The sequence below is a fragment of the Macrosteles quadrilineatus genome, unplaced genomic scaffold (genome assembly GCF_028750875.1).
Source record: "Macrosteles quadrilineatus isolate MER2022 unplaced genomic scaffold, UCM_ALF_1.0 Scaffold_4__1_contigs__length_99947679, whole genome shotgun sequence".
Classification (NCBI taxonomy): Eukaryota; Metazoa; Arthropoda; class Insecta; order Hemiptera; family Cicadellidae; genus Macrosteles; species Macrosteles quadrilineatus.
The window spans coordinates 73,343,357-73,359,929 of NW_026542597.1; the positions used below are offsets into that span (position 1 = coordinate 73,343,357).

A 16,573-nucleotide genomic window follows, 5' to 3' on the forward strand; every position below is an offset into this window, starting at 1 on the left:
GAAAAAGTGCATTTTATAAAAAGTCCATCATGGAAACAAAATAAACTATCCATCAAAATGAAAACCAGAGTCTGCTAAGTAAAATGGTATAAAGTAATTTATAAGCAGTGATTATTTGAATTGGACTAAGCAGATAAAATATGTACGATCAAAGAACTTCTGTTTGGTTAATTGAACTAATCGTTTGTATTGTTTGTATTTGTTTGTGTTCGGTATTAGTATTATAAAATTACATCATTAAACGTAACACGTAACGAGTGACAGTTGCACGGATCGAGACTGGAAGGTCATACGGACTTGAACAAACTGGAGACTGGAGTGGTGGATGGAATTTATGTGTACAACCCATTACTAGCATGGCGTATTGGGTATGGCGGGGTCGAGACAATATTTATTTAGTTGTATAGTAGTATACTGTAAGCATTTTTCGTTGAATGAAGGTGCGCGCTGGAAATCAGAAGTATTAAATAAGTTTATCTATTTATTACTGGCTGTACGTCTATTTATTTAATTTTTTTAGAACTAACAAAATAAATCGGTGAGCTATCAAGATCTTACGATTAATATTAGGATATAGGCACTTTTAGTCAGACAAGGGTGCACGCTAGGAATGATTTGGGTGTGAGGTTGGCATAACCACGTTTAAGACGTTATTGCCTTTTTATTTTTTAAGAACTAGTAATAATATTGGGGAACTAACAAGAAATAACGAAGAACTAAAAATTGGCAAATAGATATAAGCGTTTTTAGTCAGAAAACGGTGCCCGCTGGAAATTTTGTAATTATGAAGTCAGCGTACTGACTTTTTATGCTTCGTAACTTTATTATTTTTTGAGAACTAACGTAAATATTGGAGAACTATCGAGAACCAACGAAGAACTACCGATTGGTATATAGATATATGCATTTAAAGTCATAAAACGGTGCCCGCTGGAAATTGTATAGTTGTGAAGTTAGCGTACCCACTTTGTATGCCTCGTAACTTTTTTATTTTTTGAGATATAACGTAAATGTTGGGGAACTATCGAGAACTAACGAAGAACTAACGATTGGTATATAGATATAGGCATTTTCAGTCATAAAACTGTGCCCGCTGGAAATCGTATAGTTGTGAAGTCAGCGTACCCACTTTGTATGCCTCTTAACTTTTTTATTTTTTGAGAACTAACGTAAATATTGGAGAACTATCGAGAACTAACGATTGGTATATAGATATAGGCATTTATAGTAAAAAAACTGTGCCCGCTGGAAATTCTATAATTGTGAAGTTGGCGTACCCACTTTGAATGCCTCTTATCTTTTTTATTTTTTGAGAACTAACGTAAATATTTGAGAACTATCGAGAACTAACGAAGAACTAACGATTGGTATATAGATATAGGCATTTATAGTCAGTAAACGGTGCCCGCTGGAAATTGTATAGTTGTGAAGTCAGCGTACCCACTTTGTATGCCTCTTAACTTTTTTATTTTTTGAGAACTAACGTAAATATTGGAGAACTATCGAGAACTAACGAAGAACTAACGATTGGTATATAGATAATAATAGGCATTTATAGTAAAAAAACTGTGCCTGCTGGAAATTCTATAATTGTGAAGTTGGCGTACCCACTTTGAATGCCTCTTATCTTTTTTTATTTTTTTAGAACTAACGTAAATATTTGAGAACTATCGAGAACTAACGAAGAACTAACGATTGGTATATAGATATAGGCATTTATAGTCAGTAAACGGTGCCCGCTGGAAATTGTATAGTTGTGAAGTTAGCGTACCCACTTTGTATGCCTCGTAACTTTTTTATTTTTTGAGAACTAACGTAAATATTGGAGAACTATCGAGAACTAACAAAGAACTAACGATTGACATATAGATATAGGCATTTATAGTAAAAAAAACTGTTCCCGCTGGAAATTGTACAATTGTGAAGTTAGCGTACCCACTTTGTATGCCTCATAACTTTTTTATTTTTTGAGAACTAACGATAAAATTTGGGAACTATCGAGGACTAACGAAGAACTAACGATTGGTATATAGATGTAAACATTTCTCCTCAGAAAACGGCCCGTGCTAGAACCCGGAATTGTGAAGTTAGCGTACCCACTTATAATCGGCTATAACTTTTTTATTTTTTTAGAACTAACGAAAAAATTTGGGAACTATCGAGAACTAACGATGAACTAACGATTGGTATGATCAAAAGTGGATACGCTAATATGGGTACGCCAACTTCACGGACCTCCAATCAAGGTACCACTGCAGTGTACCAGAAAAATTTTCCCATTTAACATTTACATCATTAGAGGAATAAACATTTTCCCAACTTTCGGTATCTAGACACATTTTTAGGCTATTTACATTTATATCAGAGAAACTTCTTTTAGAAGTTCTTCTTATGCTACTTTTAATATTTACATGAGATAGGCTGTCATCAAATACATCAATTACCTGACCAAAATGGTCAGAAATACCACCATCAACAACATAGGCTTCAAAGTTTTTGGCATTCGTAATAACATGGTCGATTGAACTACCAACCGAGTTATGTGCTAATCTAGTTGGAACAGTTGCAAGAACATCATCTAAATCATACACTTTTACCAGATCGCTGAAATCCATATAAAGCCTATTTGTACATAGTGAATTAATGTTCAAGTCACCCAAAATTACAATGTTTGCACGGTTACCTTTGTTTGGTCCATTAACTCTATTGAGAACAGCATCAAATCTCTGAAAGAAGTTGTCAAAGTTCCCGTTACCAGATCTGTAGATACCTAAAATTAGGATCACAAAATTTAAGATAACAAGTTTACCCATGACTAACTCGCAGTCTAGGTCGGCACAGTATTCATTAGTCCAGGGAATGGTAGAAACAAGGCTAGATATGTCAGAATGTGCATAGAGAACTATACCCCCACCCTTGTGATTCTTTCGGCAGAAAAATGATATCGTTTATAGCTATCGAATTTAAAGAGTTCCAAATCCTTATCTGTTCGCTGATGTTCACTTAAAATTAGGAAATGAGGCTGAACATCCTACACAAAGTGCTCAACTGCATCAATTTTATTACCTAGTCCTTCGACATTCTGATGCAGTAGCCTAATGCAGGGGATTAATTCACTGGTTGACGAGTTGAATGATTCCCTAAAAAAACTCTACTAGGGTAAGTAGGATTGTTAGCAACCTTAGCGGAGTCCTGTCTCTCGGGTACAGATCTAGGCTTGGCTAAAGGGCGCGGCCTATGACTGGGTTTCAGTACCTCAAATTCCTTGACAAACAACCCACTAGGCCAGAAGTCTGGGTTTAAGACCCGTTCGAAGTCCTTTTCGGGAACCTTAACTTTAAAACTAGAGTAAAAATCAAGCTTAGTCACAAGTTTTTCAGTTTTTAGGTTAGTAATTATGTTTTCATTTTTTAAAAAACTATCGATTTCACCTGCGGTTGTTTCCGGAGCACATCTAGACACAAAAATACTTTTAACTCTTTCTGCAGCCTTAATGGTTGATTTCAACAAGTTTGAGCCTATAATTGTAGGTTTTACCCTTCTATCAAACTTACCCTTCCTTGTTTCAACTCTTGTAAATGTGTCACTAAAAATAGGTGCTGAGTTATTTATAACCTTCACATTTTCTGTTTGTTTTACTTTGGATTTACTCTTGGTCACAGAACTATAAGATCTGTTGCTAGGTGGAGAGACAAAAATGTTTGTTTCTTCATTGACGTGAGAAGGACAACTTTGAATATTGACAGATACTGGCTGATAAAGCTGTCCTCGATTGACTTTCAACATTGACTATACACAGCTTTCAACTAATGGTCCTGGCTAATTAAACATCAAACATTGATCTAACTACATTCTATAACCATCTTGCATTTATCCAGCTTAAAATAGCACCCCAGAGTGTTGCAATGTGTATCAAAGAATTGAATTAAATTGGACTTAAAGAGCATTGAAGAGATGATTAATCTTGGCATGGTTGGTGACTGTGTATATAGATCCTGGAATTTGTTAATGTGACAGGAAAGGTTCTGCCAGTGCAGGTGTTGATTCTATTAGGACTTCATTACTCCTTTTCTAGATTAGGAAACAATACATCTCAAACAGGAATATGAGGAGGGTGAAAAAAGTCATGAGGTTGATGTGAATTTTGTCTCTGCCATTGTGATCTTATGACACATGACATTCTGTACTTACTTCCGCAGTCATGACAACTAAATCCCTTGATTTTAGATTCTGTATATAGACTACTTCTTATCCAATTGTAAAATCTGGAACATGCTTTGAATAGAAATAGGGAAGTAGTCTCATTATTGTTCTAAAATTCTATTACCATAGACAACAAGAATTAAATATAGACCGTCAGCCGTGCTGCGGTTACCATAGGTTCTGGCGCACAACGCTGGGAGCGCCATGTAGTTACGGTCTACGCGCTACGTAACCACACGGCGTTCCCAGCGGTTTAAAAAATCCGGCTATTTTTTTTTATCCGATTTTCTCTTATTTCATGGTTTTTGTAATAGGATAATAACAAAACTTCTAAACCGTAATTTTTACAGGAATGTGAGTTCTTTGATTTTGTTTATAATTTAAAGGGCTACAACATACTAAATTTGTATCAAAACCATCCAGGCCATTTTTAAAAAAAATTGATTTTTTAATTTTTTTATGGGAAAATCACCATTAAAAATCAAAATTTCAAAAAATCCTGGAAATACCATAGGTTAGTAACTACTTACCAAGTTTCAACAAAATTGGACCACAGGTGTGGTTTATAGCTCTGTACACATCCACACATACAAACAGACAGACACACACACATGGACAGACGTCACTTCGAAAACCACTTTTTTGGGTTCAGGAGGACCCAAAACAGATGTATCCACTCAAAACTCTAACTCCAAAATTTTGAAGAAAACAATACTTTCTCCATATAATATGTATAGGGGGAGAAAGTAAAAAGATTTGTGTTGTAAGAAGAGTTGTGTAAGCCAGTCACATAATAAGGTAGTGACTAAAAATATAGGTACCTTAATTTTTGTTGCTGACCAACTTTATGGGTCTTAGTCTTAGTTGCTGTAGCTCGCGAAAAGTCATTCCACTAGTTTGTCATGACAAAAAGGTGTGTGTATTTAACAGAAATTAGTAATTTAGATAAGCACAATCTGTCACAATTTTGTTTAAAAAGCTGGCGACAACTCATGGATGGAACGTCTAGTTGTTATCAATATTCAAAGCTAATATTTTCTAGCTTGTAATAGTCAAAGCTTGTACAATATATAAGTATATAAATAATTGCAACAGCTGATCATGTTAAACGATTCATTATTGTAAAACTAAACATTGTTTATTTATGGTTCTTCTTGTTAACATGGCTTATTCATTTTCTCTCTTAATTTTTCATTAATTATACATATACACTCTACAGGTTGAAGAATTAGCTCAAAATGGTTAAACAAGATGGTGAGAGGAGAAATAAATTCAAAGAATTGTTTGGTAAAAAATAGTTGTATTGTAAAATAATGCATCCAGTTGAGATTGATCCAGTTGAGCTGTTTCTGGCCCGAGTTATCTTAGCTGTTGCACACCAACCCTAAAAATATATAAAAATAAAAAATAAGATAATAAAATGAAATAAATGTTAGCATAGACAAAAAGAATAAAATATAGACTGTCAGCCGTGCTACGGTTACCATAGGTTCTGGCGCACACCGCTTGGAGCGCCGTGTAGTTTCGTAGCTAACTACACAGCGCTCCAACGGTGTGCGCCAGAATCAATGGTAACCGCAGCACAGCTGACGGTCTATATTTAATTCCTTTTGTCTATGATGTTAGTTATGTGTAAAATTATGTCTTGAGGATATTGACTACATTTTTACCAGCATTATTGAAGGAAAATTTCACTACTAATTACATCATTCGTTGATTTAAACATAAAGAAGGCAGAAAGGGTTGGATTAATAATAATTACTAGTGCCTTTTGCTCGAATTCGAGCAGTTGCAAAATATTATAAATATTAGGTGCTATTTAAAAACGAATAACAGTCATAATTTCCGATGTCTTAAAAGAGTCAACTCAAAGATAATGTAATTAATCACTCCAACAAAACTGAAAACGAACGCTCTCCAGTTATTGAAACTAAAAACTAACTCACAATGAAAACAAACGCTCTCGTATGTATCATGTGTTTTGTTTACTATGAACAGCTGTAATAAGTACAAATTATTCGTCTGTTTAAGTAAACAAAATCTTTTCTTCATAAGAAATACATTGGGATTTTGATGGCCTTTGGGACAAAGCCTGAGGACTTTTATTACAGGAATTGGTGAAAGGGGGCGTCTCCACAAAAAATGCTTAATTTTGACACATCGTTTGTAAAAGTCCGTCCATTATTAACGGAGGAGTAGTGTTTCGTAGAAATCGCCTTCACGTACTATAATGATTATTATTTATGTAAACTGAGACTGTTTATTTGTCTAATGTGCAAAGGATTTCAGCAAAATCACAAAAAAATACTTGTTATTTAACAACTGAAGCAAAGAAGTATTTGAATTTATAGTGATAATCTTAACGTAAAAGTATGAATTATGAGCTCTTAAGTAATAGTCATCAGCTAGTATTTAATAGAATACTGTATCCAAAATAACCACCAAGGATACTGATACTACTTGTATGCTTTTGAAATTTTACATGAATACCATGAATTAACTTGTATTTAGATTTTTATAAACTAAAATCTTAAGTGATTTACTCTCAAGGTTTTTGGGATAACTCGAATAGAGATTCATATACTTACCAAGGTAATCATCCATCAAGGTTCCAATGGCAAACTGAAAAAGAGATTTTAATGTAATTAAGTAATTTTTAAATGTTTTACACAAAAATTGAGTAGGGATGATGAATGCATTTCATAGGACATTCACGAGGCTACTGTTGGCTACCACATGTAATTGCCACTGGTTACCGGCCGGGCAACTGCAGTTGATGGTACAGGCAACTGACTCCACCAATAGCCCCCGTACAACTAGTTTTGAGAAGATGCTGACGAGCAATGAACATCTTCTCCTTCTCGCGTTACTAATCGAGAAAAGAAGGCGAAGACACAGGCGTATGTTCCATGTCCATCCAATTCCAACCTCCAGGAAGGACAATGGCCTTTATTAAACGTTTGACAAACTGTGTGCCGACAAAAAAGTTTTTTAAAACTATATCCGGATGTCCAAAAAGTCAATTGATGAACTTTTAAGTTATACAAATCTGTTTTAATGCTGGTTATGACGGTGTTTTAAGTTCAACACAAAACCATTCCACAACTAGCACAAGTGCGTCTGCCTCAGCACGTAAACTGTCTTACCCCAATATAGTTTATGCGCACCGTTCCGCGGTGGCGGCCAATAGTGGCTTCATCTGAAGGCTCCCATTTAATACAATGCCCCGGAACGAGTTGCCGCTACTGCGGTTGCCGGCTACTGTTTTGCAAGGAGACACTGCTCGGCCTCTGTCGTGTGAAAAGGCCTATAGGTAACTCCCAACTGGTGGGAGAAAGGGATATGATTTTGTATAACCACCCTTTTTTGGTTCTGCAGGGAGCGTCAAATCATGTTATATAAAATCGTGTCAATTCAGCAGGGTTTATTTAGTTAATATACCTCATAATACTCTTATTCAATATCGTTTTGCATATCAGGTTGAGGGAGTAAGTAGCACAAAGGTTTATGTTTGAAGGATTTTGATTAGGATAACAGACTTACTTGTATCAAAAAGAGTTAACTCTGGCACAAGAAACAAATCAACAATTACATATTTTAATATTTATGCATAGAGTAATATTTGTGTACTTTTTGAGCCGGTGTGGACTCTTTCCTGTTCAGGTACGCCTGCTTTCCGCTACCAAAATCCTTACTTATAAAATCATTAAAATGTTCACGAATCGACAAAAAGGCACATAAAACAGTAAGAATATACAATTAATTTAGTTGCAACTTTTCAATACTCACAATTCCAGAAGCATCTACTCGAGTTCCTACTATTTTCAGTCTTATGTCATCATCTTCTTGAATAACAACATCCTGCACAACATAACAAGAATGATAAATAACGATATGCCTAAACAAATGTTAGTTGTAAAGTACAAAAATACTGAACATAACTCAAAACTGTTTGATAAAAAATAACCAACCAATCAGTTTCTTTTTTATTTGAGTAATGGTCTGAAACCAATTGTTATTTATGTATTTTGACCTCCTGAACAAAGCCCCACTAGAAAAACAGGCCATACTGCAGGATCCATGACGTCACACTAGTGGATAAATTTCATTGATAAATTCATTGCCACCATTCCCATGTTTTAGGTAAATAAACAAGCTGGGTGTTTGTACGATTTTAATGGTAAGAGTTTAGTACAACTATCCACCACTGTGACGTAGTGTTGCGCTGCCCGTGCTGCAGCATGGCCTGTTTTTTCTAGTGGGGCCTTGTCCTGAACAGGAATAGTACTGCTACCTCAAGGTCATCTACATAATAAGACCACATGATTTATGTAATCTCCGCTCCTTCTTGTAGATTGAAATGTAGAATTGAAGTAGAAAATATTTATGCTCATGGACAGTTCAATCAATTTAGTTAAATACAATCAACGGCTTATAAATGAGCCTATATTATATCTATGCTATAAAGAATGAATTGGCTCACAGTCTGTGCCAGAAAAAGGACAATGGCTCATTTAAGAGCTGTTATTCCTGTTTTGAAGGATCTAACTATTGACAATCAGTAATCAATAAGTTAATATACTTTATTCTTTACTATATGTAACTTCCATGGTGCTCGGTTAACACTATAATGAAACAAACAAAACCCTAAGGTTTGTACATTAATCAAAAATATCCTCTAATGACAAATAATTAGTATTTTTATTTTTACCTCATCTTTTGACTTGTAACACGGAGGATTGAAGTTCGGACAGAACTGCATGTCTGCAGGGATAGACTGGAAACAGAATAAAAGTTAAAAATAACAAATACGGAAGGATAAAAAGTACTTAATTATCAACAGTAACAAGGAAGTAGTCTCGATGCTATTACAAAGTGTGACACTGGGTCAATGGTTTAAATGATCTACACACTTAAACAAACTTAATATTATCTTGAATCCTATGTGTTTGTCAGCAGCTTTACGTTAGATGTCATTTGAAGAAGGGGAAATTTCCTATTGTATCACCGTTATGTTAATTGTTAATGACATTATACACTCAACGTCTCAAACAAGAAATTGCTAGGAGGGGATTCCTGGGGATTTAGACAGAATATGACTCTGTTTAAACACATTGTTGTTGAGTTTCTGTGTTGAGCATACAGACGATGATAACAAAAATCACAGGATAGAAAAAAAAACTAATGCAATATAGCCTACAACCAATTGTTGCAATATCTCTGACATAAAAAATGAAAAATCTCAAAAACTTACATGATGGGAAATAAAACAGGAAAGTGGGCCAATTTCAGCAAACATTCCAACCTAAAAAAAAATAGAATATTAAGTTTGCTATAATTTAATAAGTATACACTGCTGTTACAACTACTACACTCAAAAAGCTTTAAATCCATCAATGAATCACTGTAATACAGTACATAGAGAACAAACAGCAAACAAATACAGCAATAACATCTGAACAGTGTTATACAAACAGGGGTTTTTACATGTGTATGTACATGTGATGTACAAAACAGTAGGCCTATGTATGGGTCGTAGGCAAATGTCTGTTTAAACCAAGCAAATCCAAGTAACAGTCTAAAGCACTGCAATTTTTTGTTTTTTCTATAAATTAACTTACGACTCAATGGATATCAGAAGCTGCTTTCAGTAAAAAAAAGGAATAGGCCCTAGGCCTAATAAAAATAATTCAAAACATAATATCCTTTTTTCATAAAAATAATCCACAAAAATACACTCCAGCAACAATTTATAATTTTAAAAACACAAATTCACTTGTCACAGACCAATTAGTACTTACTTTATTGACCTGGGTTACTACTCCATCGAGGACTTCACCTTTAAAAGGTCTGAAAACAATGGCCTTGTATTTGACAGGATAGACGACAAAGCCCTGTCCAGGCTGGATAATACCTGCTCCAATACTGTCTATTGTTGTAACTGCGATGACAAACCCATATCTGGAACATTACAAGTCATAAAATGTCTTCAATAATCAATAAGTAAGTACAGTTAGGCTTATACTCCAATAACTCCAATGTTTTATTTTTATTTTGTGTTTTTATGCCAGTGGCATTTTTTACATTTTGAAAGGGAACTGTCCAGACCCTGGTCTTGTTACAATCTAACGTCAACCATTTTTGGTAGAAAGATAGCATCATTAATTCATAGCCCTGGATTTAAATAAATGTGTAAGAAATAAACAGTGACTTACTTTCCTGTACAAGTACCTTCAACTTCTGTGTAGAGTTTCTGTTTTACTGTTTCATGGAGTTGAGGTCCAAAATAGCGTGGGTGAAGCAGGATCTCATGCTCAAGAGATATCTGAAATAATATGCAAGTAGGCTATATATATTTACACTTTTTTGTAAAAAGAATGTTTGTTTTTTAACACTTAAGTCTCTATATCTTGTTTGAGACGGGAACACTACATCAGTGGATTGAAATAGGGTAGACAACATTCCTTTGCTGCACCACTTAGCCTACTGATCGCTGTTAAGAAATCAGCCTGATGACTTAATGCAGAAGAAGTAGCAACCCATGGAGGGGAGAGTGATTTAACAGCTGCTGGAGAGTGGGACCGCTCCATTTTAGAGAGAGACGGATGAGCACTACTCTCCAGTCCCAACAGTTGCAACCACTGAGCCTCAAAAACAACTGGATTGGGTAGCTGAGTGGTTATAGTGCTCGCCTACTATTCAAAAGGTCGCCGGTTCGATCCTGAGAAAAGTCAGTAGCTTTTTGATGGTTCGAAACTGGACCCAGCTGTTCCTGATCATTCGGCTTTAAATAAATGATCCTGGCTAATGAAACAGCTGATCTTATTCAGTAACAAAGCTACACAGGTCATCTACACAACATCACACACCATTCTACACTCATCCTTCGCTCATATTTGGGTTAAAATACGCACCTAAGTGGCGTCCCCATCTTAATGATTGATAATTGGTTCAAGCTCCTCCTCCCCATAAAGTAATTTACACAAAGTGCTTGCATCTCGGGGGTCTCGCAACTTCAATTAGCTTAATGCTAAACTCAGGATTGACACGAGTCCCGATCCTGTCGGGACAGTTCCGACTCCAGACCCTTTAATCCGTGTTTTTTTCCTGAGGGGAGGGGGCTCATCCCGATTTTCTTTTTCCTATCCAAAGGTGGCAACTTTTTTAAAACTTAATGACTAACATGCTGCCTAAATTCATCTTGTGTGTGTGAAAGTAGCCTACGTCCTTTATCTTGCGACTAAGTTATATAGTTATTACGCTATGCAGCCGTATTTTTCCGCAAAAGAGCCACCAATAGATTTTAACATGGGTGGTTTTTCATTTTAGGCCCCTTTTGTATGACCACAGTTCCTGGTATATGACCTTGATACTATTGTGTTCATGAACATGTCCTTTATCTTGTGAATATACCTATAGGTATTGCGCTGTATTTTTTTTTTTGCTAAACTGCCAAATTTCTTTGAAAAAACTTCGTTATTGGACTCCATCATATTTTCAAATATAAAAATATCAGTTTGATCAATAACCAAACTTAGCCTGGCCAAAAAGCTAACCAAATAAGTAGGATTGTAACAAGTTAGTTATTCAAGTCCTTGTATAAATTAATATTGTTCTAATATAGGCATAGAGGTACTTTCCTGTTAAAGGGAACATTCATTATTATCGATGATTTTTTCTCTCGATATATCGATATTAACAAATTGAAACATATCAGCTGACAACTACGAAAAATATTGTTCAGTATCAACAAACATTAATGAAATGAAACGTTCTAAAAAAATAACCTAACATAACTAACCAAACTTGCTGTAACATTTAAAAATTCCGTGTTTATAACTTGCCTTTTATATTCAAACCCAAAGGGATTTTTAAATGGTACAGCAAGTTTGGTTGGTTATGTTAGGTTGTTAGCTTAGAACAGTTTCATTTCTAAATCCATATTACTAGACTATTTTAGCCTGAACCAGATCAGTTAGTTGTTGTCAATTTGTAATGGATCGGAAAACAAAAACATCGATATATCGAGAAAAAAATCATCGATAATAATGAATGTTCCCTTTAACAGGAAAGTACCGGCATAGATATAAATAACCTATTGGGTCAAATGTTTTTTTTTTATAAAGGACTGAATAGCCCAGGTCTAATTAACTTAGCATAGGCCTAGGCCTACATGAGATAATTAGGTACATTGAAAACTCTAAGCCTATTTATCGGTGCCAATTTGCAAGCTTACTTACATGATAAAACATGCTAAATTATGTAGAGTTTTTGTTAGTTGTAATAAAATATATTCAAAAATCAAAATAAGGTAATTATTGACAAACGCTACACTGACGCTTACGCTAGACAGACCGGCAGACGATTAGGTTAAGTTTTATTGTTACTTCTTTTTATCTATTGCCGACGCGACGCGGCGGTCTGGTTGGTATTTTTACCCATGAGACCTCAATGTTCTCTATAGTTGTCCATTAGCAAACATGACATGTTTGCTAATGGACAACTATAGAGAACATTATCGTTATCTCTTAAAAAAGAACATTGTTCTTTTTTAAGAGATAATTTTTATTTTTTTTTTTTGTAAAAAACATAGATGTGTGGTACAGTATATATCGGTGTGCATGTTCAGTACCTAATCAAATCACTTCAACTTCTGCTGCTCCTAATCTATAAGTAGTTTGTTTCTTGTTTTGTTTGGGTCTATGTGACTAAGTATGTGGTCTATTTCCTCTTAAGCAAAAGAGTATGGGATAGCACTAATTTCTAGAATCTACACACGTGAATTTCCTTTGAAAGATATTGAGGTCAGTGGCACGTAAATTTAATTTGTTAGGTGAATTAATTGCAAATTCCTGTTGATTCATTACCCTGGTGGTAAGGTAATTTTACTTGCGATGTGATTTTTCACCCCCACTAATTAACTTCACCGAGGCAGCATCGTACCATTATCGTACTTGAGTAATTTAAGATGAATATGAATGCTAGGTGTAAAAAAGGTGGATTATCAAACAGATCATATTGACCCTTTAATGTTATGTTGACACGATCATCACTTTATCACTAAATAAATATTGTGAGATGGGGTGCAACCAAGGCCCCACTAGAAACTAGAAAAACAGGCCATGCTGCAGGATCCATGACGTCACATTAGTGGATAGATTCACTGCCCTTTTGCCATATCCCATATGTTTTGTATAATGCTTCAAGACTATTATAGGCCCATATTCGTTGTGTTTTTTTTTGAAATTGTAAATTTTGTATATACTAGTGTACATGTTGCTCGAAATCGAGCAATTGCAAATAAGTACAGGAGTTATTTATAAACAAATAACTTGTTTAAAAACTAAAACAGTCATAATTTCCGATGATTTTAAAAGAGACAACTAAAAGATTAATAACTAATGGGAATACTCACAATTTACATAACAGTCCTATTCCAGTTTAAAGGGTTAATTTTTAACAATCAAACTGTCCATAGACGGGAAAAGGTAAGCTTACAATTTAAGTCAACGTAAAAAGGCTGTCAGCTTTTATAAAACACCGTACCTAAGTTTTTTAGCCAATTTGTAGACAATAAGGTGTAGGCTACTTTAAACTCTACATGACAGAGTTAGACAAACACTGGCAGAACTCTGAAATGGTGTTATATCATAGGCTTACTCATATGCCAAATCCTTAAAATAAAAATTCTATAATTAATAACTTATATCATTAAACACAAACCAACATCTTTTTTAACATTTGTAATACAACATATAGATAATTTACACATCGACTGTTTACAATTAACATATCCTCTTTTACTCACTATTAATTTTTGCAACGGGAAAAATCTGTTTCATAATCATTGACATAGATTTATAATAAATAATCTATCATAAAGTTTAAGATTAAAAAAACCTGCCACATAGTTGTTTTATTTTTTTTTTATCAGCTGGCTGAAATTTTTAAATAGGCATTTGACAGTTCTGGTTGTTTACATTTAAATGTCAAAGCAAATGTAAACATTGTGAATTTTCTCCTGCTTCCATGGTGACCAATTATTAATATTGAATTTCTGACAACAGCTGGAGTTTCAAAACAATTTTTGTTTCCCATGTTAATCTTATGGAGAAATACGAAACTTTAAAGGGCCCCAGGGCCTCACTCTCTAATTATTTTCCTAAAAAGAAAGTTTCCTGCACAACTTCACGATACGCTCTTTCCAATGACACCAAAAACATGGCAATCGGTTCAGTAGTTTCGGAGGAGTAATTGTCACAAAAATCCTGCTTGCGTATTAAATAAGTAATATAGATTGTGGAAATAAAACTGATTTTATTTAGTACCTACATACCAATCTTCATCAAAATCCACTACAGGTATTCAGCTCTGTACACATCCACACACACAAGACAATACATCACTTTTAAACCAAATTTTTTGGGTACAGGGGTATCAAAAACAGATAAATCCACTCAAAAGTCAAAAATTTTGACTAAACACTACTTTCTCCATACACTATGTATAGGGTGAGAAAGTAATACTTTAAGATGATTGTTAGATGAGTGATTAGTCTTGTTACTACTAAAATCGACTGTTCTTTAGTCAGGATCATAATTAAAATAAACTTAACCTGCAGCCTGATACGTAAAGCTATAGAGCTCGGCCAGCCTGAGTACCTGTGTGAGAGACTTCTGTCTCGTCGAGATGTCTCTGCCCGCAGCACGAGGCAGGACAAGTTGTTACACTTTCGCAGAGTCAGGCATGAGGTGGGGAGGCGCGCCTTCTCATACTTCGGTCCCGCCTTGTATAATGCTCTCCCTAATCAGGTAAAGGGGGCCAACACTCTTACCTCATTCAAAAAAAGATTAAAAGCATATTTGGGTGAGTTTTGAGTCCTTTGCTACAAACTATTGTTGTTGTACATTGTTGATTTTTGGATAGTTTTAAGATTGTTAAATTATAGATTGATTTTAAAGACTGTTTTATAGATTGTTTTATAGATTATTTTTATAGATTGTTATTAAAGATCGCTATTATTGATTGTTTTCACATTGTATCACCACAGAGAAGATTGATTATTTATATTGTTTTTAGATTGTTTGATGGATTGTTTTTATTTATAGTTTAAGTAGGTTAATGACAAAGAGTTGTTTTGTAAAGCAGAATTGTAAATATCTGAAAAACGCTTGCTGAATAAAGACCATTTATTATTATTATTAAAATCCCAATGAATAGGTAAAGCTGGGTCCAGTTTTTAGTGACTTATGGATTCATTCTGTTTAAACCATCACATACTTGTAGAATCATGTACTTGTAATTATGTGCTACTTTGTACATCGTTATATAAATGCATATGTAATGGCTGTATTCCTTCATTGCTTGGGATAATACTCTAGTTTACAACAGAAAAGTAATGAATAGAGAGTACTCTTTTGGTACACTTCAGTAATGGAGTGGTGTCTAGGGCAAAGTCCAACACCGACTCTATACTGCAACGCTCACGGAGGTGAAGACCCTGTGCGATAGCACAGAAAACGTACTACTATAACCCAGAATGCCAACCGCATGGTAAAAAGCATTAAGCGGTTTGAGAGAGCTTTGCCTGTCAATCCGTAGGCAGCGCCACCAGCGTTGCCATGCAATAGCATAGCATCGCTGGTGGCGCTGCCTACGGATTGACAGGCAAAGCTCTCTCAAACCGCTTAATGCTTTTTACCATGCGGTTGGCATTCTGGGTTATAGTAATATGTTTTCTGTGGCGATAGGAATCTCCACACATTGCTCGCAAGTATATTTCAGCAGCTCTAGAGCTGAAAGGGGCAAACGGGTGGACATCCCATAAGCATGTTTCCTCTGCATCTTACTTCTCTGTGAGTTTACTAATTTTTCACATAATGTATGGTTTTTAAATAATTCATTCATTATTGCTTAAACTTCTGATGGCTTAAAACTAGTTTAGTTATGACAAGGGAATTTTTCTCAAGGTGTAAGAAGGAAGATTCAATAATCAGAGGGAATATTTCCAAACAAAAATGTATCACTTTTAAAGTTTCAAACTATGAATTCTTCCTCCATGGAGGTCTAGCATCTAGACTGTTGTTGTCTTTGGTGTAAAAAGACCTCCCATTGTCAACCTATAGCTTCATCAGAGGGTACACTAACTCATCTGCAATTTTCATAATTTAGCTTTGTAACCACTTAACTTTCATCACATGTTTTGTTTTGATCAAAAGATATCCATATACTGTGCAAGCAAACTCCAACAGTTTTCTTATTCAAGAATAACATGCAAAGTTTAAATTTAATATTGATATAGCAAATGATGTAAAGAAGTAAAAAGATGTATTTTGTGTGTTTTTAACTTTCCTTTAAACAACATTTTTGT

At 34.9% G+C, this 16,573-nt stretch overlaps 1 protein-coding gene across 1 annotated transcript; it reads right to left on the reverse strand.

Moving 5' to 3' along the window:
- Positions 1-5,483: 5,483 nt before the first annotated feature.
- Positions 5,484-12,560, reverse strand: LOC128992723 (DNA-directed RNA polymerase II subunit RPB7). Its single transcript, XM_054416445.1, has 8 exons — positions 12,444-12,560; positions 10,419-10,528; positions 10,005-10,164; positions 9,458-9,508; positions 8,915-8,980; positions 7,993-8,064; positions 6,792-6,825; positions 5,484-5,587 (listed from the first exon to the last, which is right to left on the reverse strand). Exons 1-8 carry the CDS (start codon positions 12,453-12,455, stop codon positions 5,568-5,570), a joined length of 525 nt encoding a protein of 174 aa, XP_054272420.1. The 5' UTR covers positions 12,456-12,560; the 3' UTR covers positions 5,484-5,567.
- Between the last annotated feature and the right edge of the window lie 4,013 nt (positions 12,561-16,573).